The following is a 22,157-nucleotide window of genomic DNA, read 5'->3' as shown; positions in this document are numbered from 1 at the left end:
GGTTACCAATGGGTTGAAGCGGATTTCCAGGACTTACATATTGATGGCCTGTGATTTGGATAGGTCATCAATGTAGGATCGGTGGGATCCATCAGGTGCTCACAAACACTATGGACACTTCCCTGTGCCAATGACATCACGTTCCTTGGTCACATAGCACAGTATCAGCTCAGTCCTATTCAAATGAATGGGCCTGAGCTGCAATACCAGGCATGACCACTATTTAATGTATGGCGCTATGCTGTAGTACTCACCCGAACACTGCAGGGTCTATAACTAGCTAACTGGTGCGTGCCTTGGCTGTTGGACCCCCACAAACACACATTACTGCCCTAAATTAGGAATATATATTATTATTTTATCAGTCCTGTAAAACTCCTTTAAAAGGGATTGTACAAGATTACAAAAATACTGACTTTTTCTTGCAAAACCAGCGCCACAGCTGTCCGTAGATTGTGTCTGGTACAGCACATCAGCCTTATCGAAGTGATATTGAGCTGCTGTACCACTTGCAACCTGAGGATAGCTGTGGCGCTGTTTCTGGGGAAAAAAGCAGCCATGTTTTTCTAATATTGCGAGTTTCATTGATGGTTTTTCTATAGTTTTAGGGGTGACACCTCTAGGGCTCCCACTGATCAGTAGCAGAAGCAGCTCAGCACTTTCCCCCGACATACCGGACACAATAGCATGAAATTATGTCTGATACCACAACTCAGTTGCACTTGGCCACACATATGGTCATCTCTGTCCTGCTGTACAAAGCACCATTGTCTCCCCCCCCCCCCCCCCCCCCCCCCGCTCTTCAGATCGGTGCTCTTCTGGAGATAAGACCCCTTTCTAGAAAATCCCATCAATGGTGGTCTGACCTGGAGCCACAACAAGGAGACAACCATCATATGGGTCCAGCACCATGGAGACTGAGAGTTCTTTTACACTTGCTTTCTTTTCTTTCATTCCTTTGTTCCGTAGTAGGACCAGAAGATTAGACAACAATTGACCTTGAGGGACCCCATTGACCATAATAGGGTCCATCCGATATGTGATGTTTTCACCGCCACATCGCTGTACTCGCAGCTTTTTCATCTGTAATTTTAGATACACTCAGCACCCATACAGACTTCCATTGACATAATTTCTATTCGTGATCTGTACCCACCTGGCCTTGGGATTTGTGATGGTCACAGTGGATAGACGCTCAAAATTTATCCCTCTGGCTAGAGATCACCTCCCCTCCATACCCCTTCTTCCTCTAAGTTATACTGAGCTGGTGCCTCAAGTTCTGGAGATCGGGAGTATCCTTGTAACCAGCAGTTCTTCTACCCAGCGGCATCTATGTCATTCACCTTGACCTTCAACTCGGCAGTGTCTACATCATTCACCTTGTCCTCCTACCCAGCAGTGTCTACGTCATTCATCTTATTCTTCTACCCAGAAGTGTCTACATCATTCGTCTTGTCCTACCCGGCAGTGTCTACATCATTCATCTTGTTCTTCCCGGCAGTGTCTACATCATTCACCTTATTCTTCTACTCAGTGGAGTCTACATCATTCACCTTGTTCTTCAACCCATAGGCGTCTACGTCATTCACTTTATCCTTCTACCCAGAAGTGTCTACGTCATTCACCTTGTTCTTTTGCCCAGCGGCGTCTACGTCATTCACCTTATTCTTCTACTCAGTGGAGTCTACATCATTCACCTTGTTCTTCAACCCATAGGCGTCTACGTCATTCACTTTATCCTTCTACCCAGAAGTGTCTACATCATTCACCTTGTTCTTTTGCCCAGCGGCGTCTACGTCATTCACCTTGTCCTACCCAGAAGTGTCTACGTCATTCACCTTGTTCTTCTACCCAGAAGTGTCTACATCATTCACCTTGTTCTACCCATAGGCGTCTACATCATTCACCTAATTCTTCTACTCAGCGGAGTCTACGTCATTCACCTTGCCCTTCTACCCAGAAGTCTCTACGTCATTCACCTTGTCCTACCCGGCAGTGTCTACATCATTCACCTTATTCTTTTACTCAGCGGACTCTACGTCATTCACTTTATCCTTCTACCCAGAAGTGTCTACGTCATTCATCTTGTCCTTTTACCCAGAAGTCTGTACATCATTCACCTTGTTCTTCTACCCGACAGAATCTACATCATTCACCTTTTCCTACCTGGCAGTGTCTACATCATTCACCTTGTTCTTCTAACCAAAAACGTCTACGTCGTTCACCTTGTCCTAGTACCCAGTAGCCATTACCGCATCTGGGCACCATTTCCTATGAATCAAGTGTCAACCATATAACCACCTACAGCAACCATTCCATTGTCATAAGCTGTCCAATAATATTTCCACTTCAGATGGCACCATAATTGTAGACTGGCTGTAGGACCTTTGGGGTAATGCTGTGGAGCCCAGCCTCCATTTTTTGTTCCCAACTTTTTAAGCTCTATTGATTTTCTTTGGCATCAGAAGTCCTTGTGAGGCACCAATTCTGTGAGTCGAAAGATCATAATGAAGGCCTACATCCAGTGGGATTTCCTCACCAAGGGGCTGCCCCTCGAATCAGCCATGATCGGCCCTGATCTATCTCAGACCACTTCCCCTGACTGTCGTGTGATCTCCGGAGCAGTTATGTCTGAATGAAAGCGGCCACATTCTCCTCCCAGCACCATCTCCTGAGGTAATGATGAGGGATGAGGTAAAAGTGTTTATTTTATTAACTTACAGGCAATTAAAATGTAAAATACATGTGTCTAGTGATCTGAGCATTGCACTGAAGACATGAAGGGATTTTACAGTCCTTTCTGGAGATGTCCAAACAACCAATGGGATTACATTTTGCAAACCATTCCTAGCAAATCCCAGCCACTATGGATGAGACGTCCACCCAACCTAGTAGGCAGCCATTGGGTGAAGTAAGGACAAGAGCGATAGGAAGCGCAGATAACGTTCTTCTGGTTTATAGGATGGATGTTCTGTGGCTCGGTGTCGCATTTGGCACATTCTTATCTATTTTCACAGTATAAGGAACATTTAGATAATAAGTCTCTAAAATTGTCTTACGAAATTGCTGAGAAGGTTCATCCTACAATGAATAGGAGGCCCAGGCTACGTGGGACTTCTGGGACATGTTTAGACTGGGGTCATACGATGAAAGTTACATGTGTTTGAGTTGAGGAAATTTTTAGTGGCTTAGAGGTGTGACTGATGGACTTGACCCAATGTCACCACCACCACATTAAGCTTCGTATGGTGAACGTCACCATGTAGCCTGGGCCTAAGGTTCTAGGCTCCTAGTAGCTGAAGTATTAACTGGTGCGAACATGGTGCGAACACTCCTCTAGATAAGTCTTGTAAGAACCGCACCAGATGGACCTATGGCATCAACCTCCTCTCCGTATACCAATGAGGTCTGACAACTTCCTACAGTTCTCCATCTTGAAGGTGTCAGCCTTCTCCCTTAACCTCTGGTCTCCATAAAGTCGGGCAAGGTTGGCCAAGTCGGACCTCTGCTGTTTCTCTTTCCAACAACCAGCTTGGACTTGCTCAGCGTATTCCTTCTCTACAGCCCGCTCCAGCTCCACCAGTGTTGGACCTCGATAACGGTTCTGAAAATTCTGGCCAACAAAATACGGGACCCCACGGCTACTAGTTTCCCGAGGGATTGTTAGACCAGACGAAGGTTTAGGATGGAGACTGTACGCTGGAGCGGTGGCCGTCATCTGTGCCACCACTGATACCACAACCAAGATCAAGACTGGTAGGACTTGTATGAAGGCAGAGTAGGCTGATTTAGGAGATCCACCCTCTTCTTCTTCTTCCTGTCTTCTAGGTCGTTTCATATTATGTTTCTCCATCTCTTCACGCCATCTTGACTTCTTGGGTTCTGGACCTCTCTTCTCCCACCACTTCGGACTTGTCCTTCCAGCATCCTGTTTCCTCTCCTGTTGGGTCTTGGGTCTTCCCGGCTCTCGTTTGGTTTCTTTCTGCATCTTTGATTGACTGGCCTCCTGCTTCTGCTCTTGCCATTGCCTCCTTCCTTCTTGGAAGGCTTCCTCTCTCCATCTCCATTCTTGACCATTTGGCCTCATACTTTCCCTCTGCTGCCACCTTGGCCTATCTTGCATATCATCCTCTGCTGACCATCTCTGCCACTTTCCATCTGGTTGATCTCTTCTGGTTGGTCTTGGAGGCTCTCGTGGACGACCACTGAAGGCATAAGCAGCTCGGGCGGAAAAGTGGCCCCTGAAAAATAGATCAAAGATCTCATCTGTTGTTAGATCCTGGTCAGATGAAACTTGAGCTCGGCCTTGGGAGTCGTCATAAGCTTTTCTCTTTGTTGCATCGTTAAGAACCGCAAAAGCTTTCCCAATAACCTGAGAAAATATTAAAACCAATATGTATATAAATACACCACAAACATAAGAACTATGGAGATCATAGATCACTGCAGCTCACACACTGTTATGGGGGCACATGTGGTCTACACATTGTCATGGGGACATCTATGGAGCACACACTGTTATGGAGGATCTTTGGATGATACATTACTGTAGGAACATCTTTGGATGATACACTGTTTGGGGATCTGTGGAGGACACACTGTTATGGAGGATCTTTGGATGATACACTGTTTGGGGGGTCTGTAAATGACACACTGTTATGGGGGATCTGTGGAGGACACAGTGGTCTCCTGGACTTAGGGAAGTATGACCTGAGCAATCTCCTTTGTTACATCCATCACCCCCATGTACTATATAAAGAGCTGGATTTGCTATTCTGTGGTCTTTGAAAGCTGAGTGACATTCCCTATATTATGTTATTGGGTTCCACCCAGCCCTTACTTGAACAACCAGCTTGGTAATTGATGCAAAAACCAGCCAGTACCTGAATTATAGACCACAATTCCTTTGACCCATAAAGGATGCAGACATTACTGCCTTCACTACCCTAGACCATCAGGGGTACTAACATTAACCCTTTTACTACTTTAGATTATCAGGAATACTAACATTAACCCCTTCACTTACCTAGAACATCAGGGGTACTAACATTACCTCCTTCACTACCCTAGACCATAAAAGAAACCAACATTAACCCCTTCAGTTCCTTAGACCTTCAGTGGTACTAAAATTAATCCCTTCAGTTCCCTAGATCTTCAGGGGTACTAACATTAACCCCTTCAGTTCCCTAGACCTTCAGGGGTACTAACATTAACCCCTTTACTACTTTAGATGATCAGGAATACTAACATTAACCCCTTCACTTCCCTAGGCCATCAGGGAAACTATCATTAACACCTACACTTCCCTAGATCACCAGGGACACTATCATTAACCCCTTCACTACCCTAGACAATCAGGGATACTAACATTAACACCTTTAATAACTTAGATTATCAGGAATACTAACATTATCCCCTTCACTTCCCTAGAACATCAGGGGTACTAACATTACCTCCTTCACTACCCTAGACCATCAGGGAAACTAACATTAACCCCTTCACTACCCTAGACCATCAGGGGTACTAACATTAACCCTTTCAGTTCCCTAGACCTTCAGGGGAACTAACATTAACACCTTTAATATCTTAGATTATCAGGAATACTAACATTATCCCCTTCACTTCCCTAGAACATCAGGGGTACTAACATTACCTCCTTCACTACCCTAGACCATCAGGGAAACTAACATTAACCCCTTCACTACCCTAGACCATCAGGGGTACTAACATTAACCCCTTCAGTTCCCTAGACCTTCAGGGGTACTAACATTAACTCCTTTAGTACTTTAAATGATCAGGAATACTAACATTAAACCCTTCACTTCCCTAGGCCATCAGGGAAACTAACATTAACACATACACTTCCCTAGATCACCAGGGACACTAAAATTAACGCCTTCACTACCCTACACAATCAGGGGTACTAACATTAACCACCCTCATTTCCCTAGTTCATCAGGAAAACTAAAATTATCAACCCCATCACTTTTGTTAACCACTATGGACACTAAGACTAGCCCCTTCACTACCCTAGGCAACTCAGGGATACTAAAATTAACCCCTTCACTTCCTTAGATCATCAGGGAAAATAGCATTAACCCCTTCACTACCCTAGTCCATCAGGGGTACTTACATTAATCCAATTATTTCCCTAGACCATCAGGGATGCTAACATTATCAACTCCTTCACTTTGGTTAACCACTATGGACACTAAGACTAGCCCCTTCACTACCCTAGTACACTGAGGGATACTAACATTAACCCCTTCACTTCCCTAGTCCACCACAGATACAGTTATTAATCATTTCACTACCCTAGACCATTGGAAATACTAATATTAACCTATTCACTTCACTAGACCACCATGGATGCAGACATTAACCCCTTCGCGACTCTTGACCATCAGGTATACTAACATTAACCCGTTAACTGCCCCCCGCCCCAGACCATGACAGGTTTTGGCATTGATCTTTTCAATACACAAGGCCATGAAGCATTTTGGCATAGTCCACATTAGTACTTACACCAACAAAGACGCTGTCATTAAAGGCGTTCAATTTAGGGCAAACTCAGGGACATCCGGGCTGCCTGTAAAGGATACTACCATTAACCCCTTAGCTTGGTTAGACCACTACGGACACTAACATTAACTCCTTCTCTTCCCTGGTCCACCATGGATGCATTCATTAACCCTTTCATTACCCTAGACCATCAGAAATATTGATATTAACCCCCTCTATACCCTAGACCACCAGGGATACCAACATTAACCTCTTCACTTCACTAGGCCACCATGGTTGCAGGCATTAACCCCTTCACGATTCTTGACCACCATTAACCCTTTAACTGCTCCCCAGACCATGACCTTTTCAATACACAAGGCCACCAAGGATTTTGGCATAGACCACATTAGTACCTAGACCACCAAAGAAGCTGGCATTAAAGGCGTTCAAGATTTAGGGTAAACGTAGGGGTAGCCAGTGTGGGTATAAAGCTGAAAAAAGACACACTTATCCCCAATTCTCTATTGTTCAGTCCTGGTCCCCTTTCTCTCCCATGCCATAAGTGGCTGTTCCGGAAGTAGAGGGGGTTGTGTGACCACTGTGACCAATTACTAATCCGGTATTTGGCGTTACGTCACTAGTTTCCAGCGATTGCTGAGGCCACTGAGTGGTCATGTGAGCTTCTCTACCTACGACAGAGCAGGGAAAGGGGACCAGGACTGGACAATGGAGTGCCAGGGATGTGTGACCTCTTTTTTGGCCTTAAATCCTGGATAACCCCTTACTAATCGAAGACACCAATGATTTTGTAATTGCCCACTTGTGGTCATATAATTGCCCATGTATTGGTCCAGAGCGGCCTCCATTGGCTTCGAAGTGGCCCTAAGACCCCAATGATTTTGTAATTGCCCATTTCAATATGACTGACCACCTAATATCTTTGCATATCAGTGCCTAGCCTAGTATTAACCCCTTAACTGCCCTAGACCATCAGGGATGCTCACAGTAGCCTCCCTCCTAATGCTTAAAATAACCCTTTTTATGCCTTAAAACAACAAGGATTTTAGCACGGGCTCCTTCAGTGCCAAAGTCCAAACAACCAAAGATGTTTGCATTAGCCACTTTAGACCCTGGACCACTAGGGATTCTACCATTAACCCCATGTGCACTCTAAGGAAACTTGGTGTCGAAATTTTAACTACTTTAGGTTTCAAAGAGTGTTTGGTGATCAAAGGTCTTTTTTGGTGGTACAGGTACAATGTCTGACTGTGGCCTAGCTGGGTGGAGCTCTCATGGCAGCCATATTAGTTGCCACCTAACCTTCATAGAACCAGATATGATTAAGAAATCTGAATTTTTACAAGTCATACGGACACTATATACCCCCCCACTGCTGTTCACTTTGGCTCACCATCCCCGTTCACCTTGAAGGCCTCTGTGGCTCCCGGAGAGCTGTTCTTATCTGGGTGGTATCTCAGCGCCAGTTTCCGATACGCTTTCCGGATCACTTCCGTGTCAGCATCCCGTCTGACTCCAAGGACTCGATAATAATCCTCATGATCTTCAAAGCCTTGTATCACTCGTTCCTCTTCTTCTTCATCATCGTCCTCTTCATCCTCATCATCGTCGTCATCATCATCTTCTTCTTCCTCTTCCTCCTGCCACGCCGGCCTGCCACAATTCCCACAACCCGCATAGTGGTTTTGGTGGGCCCAGAATTCTCGTTGATCATAATGACCATGTGTTGGTCCAGACTGGCCTCCGTCGGCTTCGAAGTGGCCGCCTCGTATGGCCTGTATGAGTCCGGCCGCCGTACGAGTAGGGTAGAGGCTTTGGGCCTGAAATAGGTAATTTAGAGCATCCCCTGTTCTCCCGCACTGGAGTCGCACCCGTGCGATCTTTATAAGCATCTCAGCTCTCTGTCGCTCCATCATAACCGGCGTCTTCTCCGACTTCCACTACCAAAGTCCTTAGAGCATCCGAAAACCAAAAAATTGCAAAAACGATGAAGAACTAAACAAAATGCGTGCAAAAATATGTTTTTTAAATCCGTTTTGGAGGTCAGGTTAAAAATAAAAACAATAATAATGAATAAATTAAATAAATTAAAAAAATCAACTTTTTCTAATTCAGAATTTACCCTTCATATTGCGTAATAATAATAATAATAATAATAATAATAATAATAATAATAATAAATTCTAGAAAATTTTGAGCAGAAGGGTTGCAGATTTGTAACAAATATTTTTTTTAAAGCAGTTGCCTTAATTGAAATCAAAATTTAAAAAAAAAATCTTACATTTCCCCAGCAAATTAAATAACAAAATGAAAATTTCCAAATGAAGGTTTTAATAGCCGGCAGAATTTTTCGGGAAAAAACCTGTGACTACGGCTTTTTTCCTAGTGACATAGTGACACATGGCTGTGCGAGTGTGAAGGCGGCACGGTCGGCGCGGGGGAACAAAGCGCGGTCTTGGATGTAGATGGAGGTGTTACGGTGGCTTCGCAGCCTGTCATTGAATGGCATCTAGGGATCCAGGGTGTCAACAGCTGCTCATGAATATGGATGTGGCTCCGGCATTCCTCCGCCTCGGGAGTGTAGCGTCCTGTGCAGTGCGGATTCTTCTGGGAGTCTGGGCCGGATGATTGTGTGATAATATAATATTGCAGATGTTGGGGTCCTGGGCGTCCAGCGAGGCGGTGATTATCGCAGTGTCCGGAGGATGGGATGGTTAGAAGGCAGTATTTCCATGGCTCTGGCCACCTGCACGGTGCGGCGGCTGTAATAATGACAGTAATCCCAGGATCCCCCTCTCCTGGATGGATTAATTAGCTAGAGCCCAGGAGCCAGGCATCTGATGTCTCTGGCCTGCTTTCAGTCCCATCCCCCACCAGTCCTATAAAAAGCCTTGGAGAGAGGCAGCGCACACTACAGACAGCAGCAGCTGATCCGCAGCTACCCACACTGCTTCCTCCCCAGCCCGGGGGATGATGGGACATGTAGTTCTCACCGCAGCCTCAGGATAAGCTATGCCACAGGATGCATCTCTGCAACTACACCAAAAGGAACATTTCTTTCAATCTTTTGGAATTAGCATTTTATAAAAATGTATTATTAATTATTATTATTATTATTATTATTATTATTATTATTTTATAGGTTTATTGTTATTATTATTACTACTATTATTATTATTTTATAATAATAGGTTTATTATTATTATAGGTTTATATTATTATTAGTGTTAGTTTAGAATAATAGGAATATTATTATTCTTGTTATTATTTTAGGTTTATAATATTAGTAGTATCAGTTTATAATAATAGGTTTTTATCATACGTTTATATTTTTATTATTGTTATAGGTTTATATTATTATGAGTGTTAGTTTAGAATAATAGGCTTATTAATGTTATTAATATTTTTAGCTTTATATGACTAGTAATATTAGATTATAATAATAGTTTTTTTTATTCTCATCAACATTATTATTATTATTATTGGTTTATATTGTTATTATTATTATTATTATTATTATTATTACTACATTTTATTATTTATATTAAAAGGATGATGATGATGATTATTTAGCTATTATTAGTATCAGATTATTATTATTAATATTAATAATAATAATAATAATAAAAATAATAATAATAATAATAATAATAATAATAATAATAATAATAATAAATAGCTAAATAAAAAAAAAATTAAAAAGTATAAAAAACACAAAAATATAAAAAATTTCCCCCAAACATAAACAATTGAGTATTGTTAAGTTCACACTTACCTGGAGAATACAGGTAACAGGTCACTTTTATAACATAATGAATAGAGACGAGCCAGTACTATTCTAAACTCCAGTATCGAATAGCACGCACCCATAGGAATGAATGGACGTAGCCGTAACCCGCAGGGGGTTAACCGGCGGGCCTACGGCAAAGTCTGCGTGCCGGCCACTTCCATTCATTCCTCTGGGTGCGTGCTATTCGAAACTGGAGTTTCGTATATTACTCGCTCATCTCTATTCTCTGTTATAAAAGTGACCTGTTACCTGTATTCTCCGGGTCCGTGTGAACGTAACAAGACTAAATTTTTGAGCGCCAGAGACCTAAAGTGTTTATGTTTGGGGGAAAATTTTTATATTTTTGTGTTTTTTATACTTTTTTTTAAAAAAAAAATATTTTGAGACCCTCTAGGGACCTTTAACCCTAGGGGGTTCTGATGGCTGATACAATACATTGCAATAGTGATATACTGCAGTGTATAGTACAATCCAGATACTTCTATCACATACTGCCTCTGCCAGCCTGTAATAGAACTGTGGCAATAACAAGCCTGGGAGCCTTCAATAGGCTCCTTGCTAATCATAGCAACCAATTGCTGCACCCTGATGACGTTCCGAAGGGTGGCGATTGTTAAAAATGGTGGTGCCCATGGCGCCTGCACACTTTAGATGTTGCGATTGAGTTTTACCATGGCATATAAATCGGCAATGATCACGGATGTTAGCGGCGGCTCCTGAGCTCTCTCCATATGGCTCTTCACGTGTACATGTACGTGTTTTTAGGTGAAGGGGTTAAGGCTAAAGCTACGCAGTGACTTTGGCTGGGAACAAAGATGGCCAGAATTGCCTTGCGACCCCTAATGCGCCGTGACCGTGTTTTCCACTCACAAAGCATTGAGCGGTGTTCAATCTTTTTGCAACTAGAAATCGCAATCCAGGGCCCAGTTTGGGTTGCAACGCAAATCCATTCACTAACATGAGTGAAGGAGTCACAGGGCACTGCAGTGATGTCTAGTCTCACGGCGGGAGTCCAGGCCAAGGTCGCCGTGTAGCCCTAGCCTAATATTGACTGCTCGGAGCAGATATAAGGTGAAGGTGAAGATCGGGTGACGGGGCCTGAAAATCATGAGACTCACAGGAAACGTCTGGCTCATAGAGGTTGTCCCAGCTGGAGGACCTCCATGTGGTCAGTATGCTCAGCTTATCTCCAGGGATGGTGGCTTCCTTGGTCCTAGGAGCATGGCGTGGTGGACAGGGGTGCTTGTCCTGTGAACCCTAATCTACATATATAGGGTCGATGACTTGTGTTGGGGCGTCTTATTAGAACCGGTCCCCGCACCATGTTATCAGTCTGTGTCCGCATAGTGGAGAGTGATTGGCATCTGTCTGAACTTCAGTGGATGATCCAGTTTCACACCGTCAGTGCTTCCTGGCCGCCCGGGCTTCAGATAATGCTGCCTGGATAAGCCCTGGATATAAATAGAAAGTAAACAGGGCCAGCACAGAACACGATGTGACTGCGGCCCGCTGCTGAATGCTGCGGTTCGGATGTGTCATGTGACCTGCCGCGGCAAACATATGGAGAACCGGGTCAATGATGGTGGGAGGAAGGGCATCATGATGCCATGTAATACTCATATACATAGAGTCACCCACTCTGATACACTGTAACAAACCCTCAGCTGTGTGAGCAGGGCCTTTGTGTGTAGACAAGAGTGTTTCCATTCACAGCAAGCCGAAATCTTGACAAAAAAACTGAACCAGAAAGTCTACTAGAAATTCCTGGAAGTTTTTTTTTTAAAAAAATTCTGAATAATTTTGCTGTAATAGCACCTGCCTACCTGTAGGTGGCGCTCTGACTACTTCTTTATGGTCAAAACTTCTGCAGAACTTGGGACAAATTTAAAGGGATTCTATCATTAAAATCACATTTTTTCTCGACCACACGTAGGAATAGCCTTAAGAAAGGCAATTCTTCTCCTACCTTTAGATGTCTTCTCCGCGCTGCCGTTCAGTAGAAATCCCAGTTTTCCTGTTAATGCAAATGAGTTCTCTCGCAGCACTGGGGGCATCACCAGTGCTGCGAGAGAACTCTCCAGCGATGCCTCCATCTTCTTCAGGAACGGCCTCTCAGCGCGTCTTCTTCCGGAGCTAGGTTCAAACTTCTATGCCTCGGGCCGAGCCGACTGCGCATGCCCACAGGCCACAATAAAATGGTTGCTTACACAGTAATCTGGGGTAAGCAGCCATTTTCTGCAGTCGGCTCTGCCCGAGGCCTAGAAGTTTGAACCTAGCTCCGGAAGAAGACACAGGGAGAGGCCGTTCCTGAAGAAGATGGAGGCAGCACTGGAGAGTTCTCTCGCAGCATTGGGGATGCCCCCAGTGCTGCGAGAGAACTCATTGCATACAGACGAAAACTGGGATTTCTACGTGTGATCGAGAAAAAAATGTGATTTTAATGATAGAATCCCTTTAATGGGACCTGTCGCTGCAGTGCCATCAAATCTGTAGGCAAGATGATATAGACAGAATTGCCAATATCCAACATTGGTGGACCCCTTGCCATGAGGCAATACTCATTTGTGGACATGCAGCGCTCTCTTTTTGTCACCCAAGCACAAAAATGTGGCACCTATGACCCTTTTTGGGATGTGACTGGCACATTAAGTGCTGACATCCTGTACACAGTGGCAGAGACCCCAGAACATGTGGGAGATTTGTCAGTTCTTCAGGGGTCCAGGAGGTCAGCCCTTATTTCTGGAGTCTCCTGAACGTTTCGGGAGAGTTGGCAAGTACGCCAACTCTGGTGTGTATGACTACACTCCAGAGTTGGCGTGTAGTCATACTTGCCAACATTCTGGTGTTGGCATCTGGAAAATTTTTCCTCAGGCCAGGCTCTTTTTTGGCACGGTCATGTCCCTTTTTGTGACATAGGCAAAAAATAACTGTGTTGGACACGTCCCTTCTTCGGGATGTGACCCCCACGTAAAATATCCCCATTGTATGTAATGGGACCAGTAGACCCATAGCTACCAACTCTTTGGGAACATCTGGGAGGCTTCCAAAAAGTGGATTGACCTTCAAGAGTCTTTCCAGGAAATGGCTGGCACATAAAGTGTCCACAACGGGAGCCCAGAGGATTCTAGAGCATTCTGGTGGACTCATGATATTTGTTCATTGTTCCAGAGTCTCAGGAAGAGCGGACAAATCTCCTGAGGCCACCAGAAGGCTCCCAAATCCACCGGGCTCCCAATAATTTTACACATGATGTGGACACTTTATGTGCCAACCATTTCCTGGAAAGACTCTTGAATGTCAATCCACTTTTTGGAAGCCTGCCAGATGTTCCAAAAGAGATGATAGCTGTGGATCTAATGGTCCTTGGAACTATGAAGATAAACTATGAAGAAACACAGGGGCCCTGAGCTGGGGTGGGCATCGTGATCTCATAGAATGGGATACATAGGGCACCCTGGTGGTGCTGTGGTGCTCGAAGAGAACCACTTATAGAAATGGAGGAACCTGCTGCTTACACGCTTGGTTTCAGAGTTAGGAGGTCCACCCCAATATTTATTGAGCACCTTCACATTTCACGACAAAAGAGATGGCTGTCTCCGATCATACATAGCGGCTGTCATATCATAGTTGCCTCTTAATTTTGCAGTTTCAAGGTTTCGGCAGTGGACAAACACCATCCATGATGAGTAGCGGAGTCCAAATACCAGTCCAGGCCAGTCAAATATACATCCTCTAAGTGGATATAGATGGTGAGGGTCATTGTCCTGTCCCTTGTGCTAAGAAGGTTGGTCGTAGGTCTGTAAACAGGTAAGATTAGGTGCACCCATGCATACCTAGTTTTTGGAACCAAAAAGTAGACATGAACGTCTCAAACCCGATTGCCCTAAAAAGGTGTTTGTAAACTGTATCCAAGTTGACGCTCTTGATGGTGGATTGTGGTGAGGCCCGAAAGTAACTGTCTTTAAAATGAGAGATGCTCAGGTAGCAATCATATCAACTGAGAGATGGAACTAGAACCAGAACACGTTGGGGTTAGGTAGTCCTCAGCAGAGTCCCTATGAGAGTGAACTAACCTAGGAACCTGGGTGTCAGAGAGTAAGGCTGACGCCATATGCATCGATGGTTGGGCAACACTAATGGTGCACCTTCACAGGTCAAAGACAAGCCCAAAACCTAAGCCCAAAACTGCCATGTGCTAGTTATGACAAGTGTTGGTGGCCGAGGTTGACTTCGAATGGATCTTTGGCGTGCACAGTCCTCAGCATCAAGATGCAACTGTTGAGAAAGAGTGTTCAGCGTCGTTTATGGGTTTGAAGAGACCGTTTCTGATTCCTTGTGTCACTACCAATCTCATGTGCCTCTCTTTGGACCAAGACAGTCTCCATGACATTTCCGAGAGATTGTTTGGCTCCGAATATACAATAAATGTCCATAGAGGGACAACCAGTCCCACTCCATGTTGGATGGTCTTGTCATATCTTCGGTAACCATTCCGATCTACATAATACAAAGTCAACGTTCCACCATCCTCCACAACAAAGTCTTTATCTTTCTTTAGAAGAGGCAGACCATTGAGTTTTTCTCCTCAAACATCAAGATTCATGGTAACTCAAGCATGTGGTTTTCTGTATACAGCTCTTGGGTAATGTTGTAGACCTTTACTATGGCATCTACAGTGGTCAGGAGGACTACTCTAGCTTCTGAATGGTCCTTCACACAAACCACCTTGTACATCTCCTCTACCGGAGGCAGGGCCAGGAAAGCCACCTCAGCCACCTGCCGGATAAACCAGCTGTGATAGTGAGCCAAGGTCTTGTGGTAGGCCTCAGCACACATCTCAGAGGTCTTATCCTGACCAGGATTGGTGCCAACATTGTAGAGGAAAACCTCCAGCCACTTCAAGGCTCGGTGCATACGTAACAATGTCCGACAACCAGAAGGAACCTTGTTGGAAGGAAGTTCTTTGAAGTTCACCACATCATTCTCCAACTCATATTTCATCATGGACCTGATGGTCCGATAGTTTCTCCCATTCTCCCCATTTAGGTACTTTTGGAGAATGTCGATTTTGGTGATGGTTTCATGGGATATGAAGGTGAAGACTGTCCCCATAGAATCCATGAACCTGAAAGATAAGGACGGCAGGTTAGACCTTATATGGGAGGGATGGAGTTACTGTCTGTATCACCCTATAGGAGGAGGGGCAGACTCATAGCTCCCTTCTGTATCACCCTATAGGAGGAGGGGCAGACTCATAGCTCCCTTCTGTATCACCCTATAGGAGGAGGGGCAGACTCATAGCTCCCTTCTGTCTGTATCACCCTATAGGAGGAGGGGCAGACTCATAGCTCCCTCCTGTATCACCCTATAGGAGGAGGGGCAGACTCATAGCTCCCTCCTGTATCGCCCTATAGGAGGAGGGGCAGACTCATAGCTCCCTTCTGTCTGTATCACCCTATAGGAGGAGGGGCAGACTCATAGCTCCCTTCTGTATCGCCCTATAGGAGGAGGGGCAGACTCATAGCTCCCTTCTGTATCACCCTATAGGAGGAGGGGCAGACTCATAGCTCCCTTCTGTATCACCCTATAGGAGGAGGGGCAGACTCATAGCTCCCTTCTGTATCACCCTATAGGAGGAGGGGCAGACTCATAGCTCCCTTCTGTATCGCCCTATAGGAGGAGGGGCAGACTCATAGCTCCCTTCTGTATCACCCTATAGGAGGAGGAGCAGACTCATAGCTCCCTTCTGTATCACCCTATAGGAGGAGGAGCAGACTCATAGCCCCCTGTATCACCCTATAGGAGGAGGGGCAGACTCATAGCTCCGTTCTGTCTGTATCACCCTATAGGAGGAGGGGCAGACTCATAGCTCCCTTCTGTATCACCCTATAGGAGGAGGGGCAGACTCATAGCTCCCTTCTGTATCGCCCTATAGGAGGAGGGACAGACTCATAGCTCCCTTCTGTCTGTATCACCCTATAGGAGGAGGGGCAGACTCATAGCTCCCTTCTGTATCACCCTATAGGAGGAGGGGCAGCCTCATAGCTCCCTTCTGTATCACCCTATAGGAGGAGGGGCAGACTCATAGCTCCCTTCTGTCTGTATCACCCTACAGGAGGAGGAGCAGACTCATAGCTCTCTTCTGTATCACCCTATAGGAGGAGGAGCAGACTCATAGCTCCCTTCTGTATCACCCTATAGGGGGAGGAGCAGACTCATAGCTCCCTTCTGTCTGTATCACCCTATAGGAGGAGGAGCAGACTCATAGCTCCCTCCTGTATCACCCTATAGAAGGAGGGGCAGACTCATAGCTCCCTTCTGTATCACCCTATAGGAGGAGGGGCAGACTCATAGCTCCCTTCTGTATCACCCTATAGGAGGAGGAGCAGACTCATAGCTCCCTTCTGTATCACCCTATAGGAGGAGGGGCAGACTCATAGCTCCCTTCTGTCTGTATCACCCTATAGGAGGAGGGGCAGACTCATAGCTCCCTTCTGTATCACCCTATAGGAGGAGGGGCAGACTCATAGCTCCCTTCTGTATCACCCTATAGGAGGAGGGGCAGACTCATAGCTCCCTTCTGTCTGTATCACCCTATAGGAGGAGGGGCAGACTCATAGCTCCCTTCTGTCTGTATCACCCTATAGGAGGAGGAGCAGACTCATAGCTCCCTTCTGTATCACCCTATAGGGGGAGGAGCAGACTCATAGCTCCCTTCTGTATCACCCTATAGGGGGAGGAGCAGACTCATAGCTCCCTTCTGTATCACCCTATAGGGGGAGGAGCAGACTCACAGCTTCTAAAAAGAAGGAAGAGAAGTAAACTTACTTTATCAGCTCCCTCCATGCTTCCAAATAATGTTCCAGTAAAATCTCTTGGTCACTAGTCACACATGTGTGAAATGACTGCAGCATTTTTCCTATTTGAAATTTCTTCCCTTTGCAGTTTTTTAGTGAGCGCTCAACCACCTGGACGTAGTTGACATCTCCTTTAAGAGAGCTAGCGCCATCTGCCTGCTGGGAGAGAACATACAAGGAAATAAGTATCCATATCACTATACTAGCTGGTACCCGCGACTTGGTCTGCGGTGATTGTAGCAGTGGGTATATACAGGTGCGGGTAAGGTTTTCGTACTGTGTATAAGGGATGGGATATGACATGTAACTGTGTATCTTGTTGTTGCTGTAATTCTGAGAATACGTGAGACTTTTGTGTTGAATGTAATTTGTAGTTCAGCTGCTATATATACGGTGTTGGTATAAACTGTACATAGTGTCTTTGGGACAGAGGGATTGCAGGTTAATATACTTCAATATACGACATTGTATGATTTGTTATTTTCCGCCAGTACATGTAAGTTTTGGGCACAGGATACTCTCGAGCAAACAACATAAAGTCTGGTCATGTGCATCACAGTTTAGTAACTCCATGTGCCTCTTATTAATAGCAATTAACCCCATCATGTCCCTCACATTAACCCCAGTGTAAGAGTTACTGATATGTGAGAGACTTGGAGGTAATAATTAAGTATCTTCATTATTGAGGTCTTTTATTATTACCTCCATATGTCTCACATATTAGTAACCTTTATATGGGGCACACAGGGGTTAATATGAGGGACATGATGGGGTTTATTCCTATTAATATGAGGCACACAGGGGTTAATATGAGGGACATGATGGGGTTTATTCCTATTAATGTGAGGCACATGGAGTTACTAAGACTAAACTAATAACCCCAAATGGCTGACATTAATGAGAACAGTAATCCCATGTACCTGTGTGTTTTTCAGTTTCACTTTGCTAGCAGCTTCCTCTCCTCCTCGGGTAATGTTTGCAGGATGCAGACCACTATAGCAGGCACAGACCTGAGCGATTAAGCTCCACCCCCTGGGTTTCCTGCACCCCTCTCAAAGGGGAGTGTCCTTATGCCTCAGCTCTAGCAGAGCACTGAAGGGACGCTCGGACTTCATTTAACTCTTGCAGGTCCTGTGCTGCTGGCATGCCAGTGAAATATGGCAGGAGTGCCACTCTTGGCACGTGTGCCAGGGGTCGCTGACCTCTGCTTTAGAGGGTAATATGAATTTTGTAGCTTGCTATGGTCCAAAGTGTGTGAGATTGCAGAGATAGTGATGTGAGTTTGGGATTTGTGGGGGTCCTGGGAAAAACGTATGTGCGCTATTGTGACGAAAAGTAGCCTATTGCGTAATCGAGTGTAGTGACGATGTTTGTGGAAAATTTCAGCCAAATCGGTGGAGTGACACAAACCCACAAACATCCAAACTCACAAACTTTCACCTTTATAATATTAATAGGATAATACAAGAAGATACAGTATATAACAGCTGTAACTCTATACCAGACTATGCCCTGGTTATATCAGGATGTTACAATTGTGTTATTTCTATACATTCAGTATACACTTACTTTTACCTCCTCTTTTGGGATGACATCATTCTCTACCTGCACGCAGGGTTTTCCGTCTTTCATGCACTCGTGGAGGGCGGCATCTGCTGTAAATCAGGGGTAAAATCTTTTAAGCAGTCTCCTCCATATACAATGGAAACAGTCATATATACAGTATATATGTAATACTTATGTATATACATACAAACAAGTACGTGCACCTCTCAAGGCTTAGCCATACTCCTTACTAACATCTATATAAATCCAGCACAAGGGTGAGCCCCACAGGGCCCTTGGGCTTACCACTATATGGGGCCTGAGCTTCTTGATTGTTAAATTAACCCCTGCCCAACATCTGCTAATTTAACCCCAACCCCTTCCTCAGGTGTGACCAAAGTATCTGAGGGGTCTACAGCTACTCTATGGTGAGATTGTGGGAGTCATTCGGGTGCTGTGTCTGCTGGGAACCTTCCTAGACCTCCAAGGCCTGCAACAGCAATATAACTATTAAGTCCTGCCTGCGGCAAGCCTCTATAGTAATACAGGGATTTTACCATAGACTGCAATACGTTAGTATTAGGCTGAGTTCACAAAGTAGTTTTTTGTTTAGGATTTTGAGGCCATATTCGCCTCAAAATCCTGACCGAAAAGACGTCTCCCATTGAAATCAATGGGAGCCGGTCAGTTCTATTTTCTAGGAGGCGTTTGTTCTGGAGCGGAGTGCGTGCACTGCATCGGCATCGAGTCACAGTTACCTATTTTTTTGTCCGGAAACTGAGTTTCTGGACCAAATAACCCCGTGTCAACCCAGCCTTACAATCTAGGGTATAAGCAATCAGCTAATCTCAGGTGCTAATTTTTTTTAGCTTTCTCTTTAAGTTTTAGAAAAATATAAAAATTCAAATCACTCCTTAGTATAGAATACATATAAAAACCATTAAACCAAAAATAAATAGGGATTTCCAGCCATTTGTTCCAGCTCCCGGAAAAAAGAACGAACATGCTCCTTCTTCGCGAATCAGCCTGAAGACACTCCCTACTCCAGACTAGGCCCATTCATTGAGTCTAATCCGGAGTGCAGTGCATCGGCACTCAGTGGCGGCTACCCGTTTTTTGATCCGGAACCTGAGGCGGCCTATGCTTCAGGTTCCAGACCAAAAAAACCTGTGTGAACCTTCAAGGCTCCTCAGAAACCACAAGTGGAGTTATTGTAATCTAAATGATGCAACACTCAACCAAGCTGCGACCTGTCTCTAGAGGCAACGTCTACCAAGATCGGAGCTTCAACGATCATGGTTTCCATGGTAGGGTAACCACCCTCAAGGCAAGATCACCATGGACTAAGGATCAGCCACCTGTGTGAAGTTGTTCCACTCTGACCCCAGTCTTGGGGTAGATCCCATAGTCCTTAAGAAATTAACCCAGAATTTTCATCAATGATGGGTTCAACCAAGGACCAAAGAATACCATACTCAAAGAAGCTGTAACTCTGGAGGTATGGGGGCGCCCAATGTCTTGGTGTGGCCAGTGATACTTCCGCCATTCTGAGACCATTACTGCCACTAATGTATTGGTTACTTACGAAGCTTCACGGAGCTCAGGTATAGGAACAGGAATATCAGAGTCAGTGGGAAGAATAGGCGAAGGACTTTGCGGCAGCTCATATCCGTGAAGGCTGGAAACGCCATGATTACCTCCGAAGCGATGGACTGTCCATACTGCAGTGGTTGGAATATCCGGATCCTGCCGCAGTCTGGTCACAGTTTCCTAATCTCCCTGAGAAAGATAAGAGATGAACCTTTACCCCCCTATCAGTTCACACAGGAACACAGCGGCACAAGTGATAGGTCAGCTAAAAAGGTGAGCGTGCGCGGTGACGGAGAACTGCTCTGCCCGGGAATAGACCTTTGGCACCAGACATTTCTCCAGCAGTGACAGTGACAGTGGAGTGCAGGATAATAACATGCTGGTTATTGGGGTACAGGATAATGACAGGATGATACTTGGGGTTCAGGATAATGGCACTTGGGGTATCTACATGTTATAATCTGGTATTTCCAGTTTCGCGGTGGGGGTGGGGTGACTGGTCTGTGCTGGTTGCTCTGGACTCAGCGGTGACTCTGGGGGTTGTGTAGATGATAGGAGTCACTGCGGTGATGTAAGGACATGTCAGAGTCCAGGGTGCAGGTTGGGTGATGGGACCTCAGCTGAAGTTTAACCCTATAATTGCCCTCTCTGTGTACTAGGAAGTAATGGGCTGTCCCGGCCGCTCTCTGCTCTGCCTCATCTCTACACGTCCGCACCGTGAGCCTCCCCTGTAAGAGTGTATATACTGTAGTAATATTATATGTCAGTGATGTCATCAGGAGGGCGGGGCTCTGATCACTAATAGCAGGACCGGTCACTAATCCCAGTTATTTCTGTATTAGTATATATGAAGGTCCGGGGCTGTAGTGCACTGGATGTGGAGCAGTCACCAGTATGTTACCTGCTGGGCCCGGCCTGTATTGTGCAGTCTATGAGTGGGGGGCTGGAGCTTTATCTGCCCCTGCTGGACACTGTGCTGCTCAGGTCTGACAATCGTGGTCACAAGGGATCCGACTGCATCTGGGCCCGGAGGGGTACTGGGCCTGCAGCCAGCTGGAAATGGCCGGGGCCCCGGACCACCATGACAGTGGTCGGGGAAAGCTTTGTTCCTCAACCGCTATACATATTATTAATGGAAAGGGGCCCAATACTTATATTCACCTGTCCTGGGCTGAGCATCCACTCTGGGGCTCTTCCTTCCAGTAACTGAGGTCACACAAGTAGTCACATGGGGCACGCCGGCGTAATGATGACGTTATTGCACTACAAGTGACCACTAGAGCGCAAGACCTCAGTCGGAAGACAGAAGAGGATGCTGCAGACCACAGGATACTTCTCATGAGCCTCTACTTATTATACTCTAGGGTCTCAGGAGCACTGTGGAGCACATAATACTGTGTGGGGTTCCCTGTAGAGCATACTATACTGTGTAGGGGACAATATGGAGCATATAATACTGTATGGGGGCCTGGCATGGTTGTGTTAATGCCCAACAACCTTGTTACTGAATAGTGCTAGCACTACTAGGGAAATGGGATAGGAAAGACGTCCTTAGCGCTACGACAGCTGATTAGGCCCTATCTGAGGGTGTCGGTCAGCTGTACCCGAGCTAAGCTCGGCCCCAACAACTGCTGGCTCTGTAAATGTGAAGACCTAACAGACAGGTAGACCTGAAAGAGGCTAGGGACTGGGGACCTAGAGGCGGTCACCCCTAACGAAAAAATAGGTGCAGCTGCAAACAGTAACAACTAGGATGGGATGTGCTGGAGAACTAACAGGCGCAGCACAACCACAAACACACAACAGGTATAGAGGAGAGGAAGAGTGGAGTAGTGAGGAAAGGGTATCACAGG

The 22,157-nt window shown here is 45.4% G+C and overlaps 2 protein-coding genes, 1 long non-coding RNA gene and 1 pseudogene across 6 annotated transcripts; all 4 read right to left on the bottom strand.

The window, feature by feature from the left end:
* The window catches only part of LOC142204380 (NACHT, LRR and PYD domains-containing protein 12-like), a 997,553-nt pseudogene that overhangs the window by 369,042 nt on the left and 606,354 nt on the right, over window positions 1–22,157 (bottom strand).
* Window positions 1,372–2,335, bottom strand: LOC142204672 (uncharacterized). 4 transcript variants are annotated; one of them, XR_012716144.1, is made up of 3 exons: window positions 1,908–2,335; window positions 1,554–1,874; window positions 1,372–1,451 (listed from the first exon to the last, which is right to left on the bottom strand). It is a non-coding gene; the product is annotated as an uncharacterized LOC142204672 (long non-coding RNA). The 4 variants fall into 4 exon arrangements; XR_012716143.1 differs by having other exon boundaries at window positions 1,387–1,484; window positions 1,590–1,874; XR_012716141.1 differs by having other exon boundaries at window positions 1,426–1,484.
* On the bottom strand, window positions 2,691–9,412 carry LOC142202326 (dnaJ homolog subfamily C member 18-like). The gene is made up of 2 exons (XM_075272392.1): window positions 7,929–9,412; window positions 2,691–4,372 (listed from the first exon to the last, which is right to left on the bottom strand). The coding sequence occupies exons 1-2, from the start codon at window positions 8,436–8,438 to the stop codon at window positions 3,380–3,382; spliced, it is 1,503 nt and encodes a 500-aa protein (XP_075128493.1). The 5' UTR covers window positions 8,439–9,412; the 3' UTR covers window positions 2,691–3,379.
* Window positions 13,929–20,405, bottom strand: GLTPD2 (glycolipid transfer protein domain containing 2). The gene is made up of 4 exons (XM_075275976.1): window positions 20,300–20,405; window positions 18,739–18,824; window positions 17,141–17,328; window positions 13,929–15,437 (listed from the first exon to the last, which is right to left on the bottom strand). The coding sequence occupies exons 1-4, from the start codon at window positions 20,403–20,405 to the stop codon at window positions 14,912–14,914; spliced, it is 906 nt and encodes a 301-aa protein (XP_075132077.1). The 3' UTR covers window positions 13,929–14,911.

Source organism: Leptodactylus fuscus, chromosome 5, assembly GCF_031893055.1.
Source record: "Leptodactylus fuscus isolate aLepFus1 chromosome 5, aLepFus1.hap2, whole genome shotgun sequence".
Taxonomy (NCBI): domain Eukaryota; kingdom Metazoa; phylum Chordata; class Amphibia; order Anura; family Leptodactylidae; genus Leptodactylus; species Leptodactylus fuscus.
Note: the sequence above shows the minus strand (reverse complement) of the source record. Positions and strands in the feature narration are given on the sequence as shown.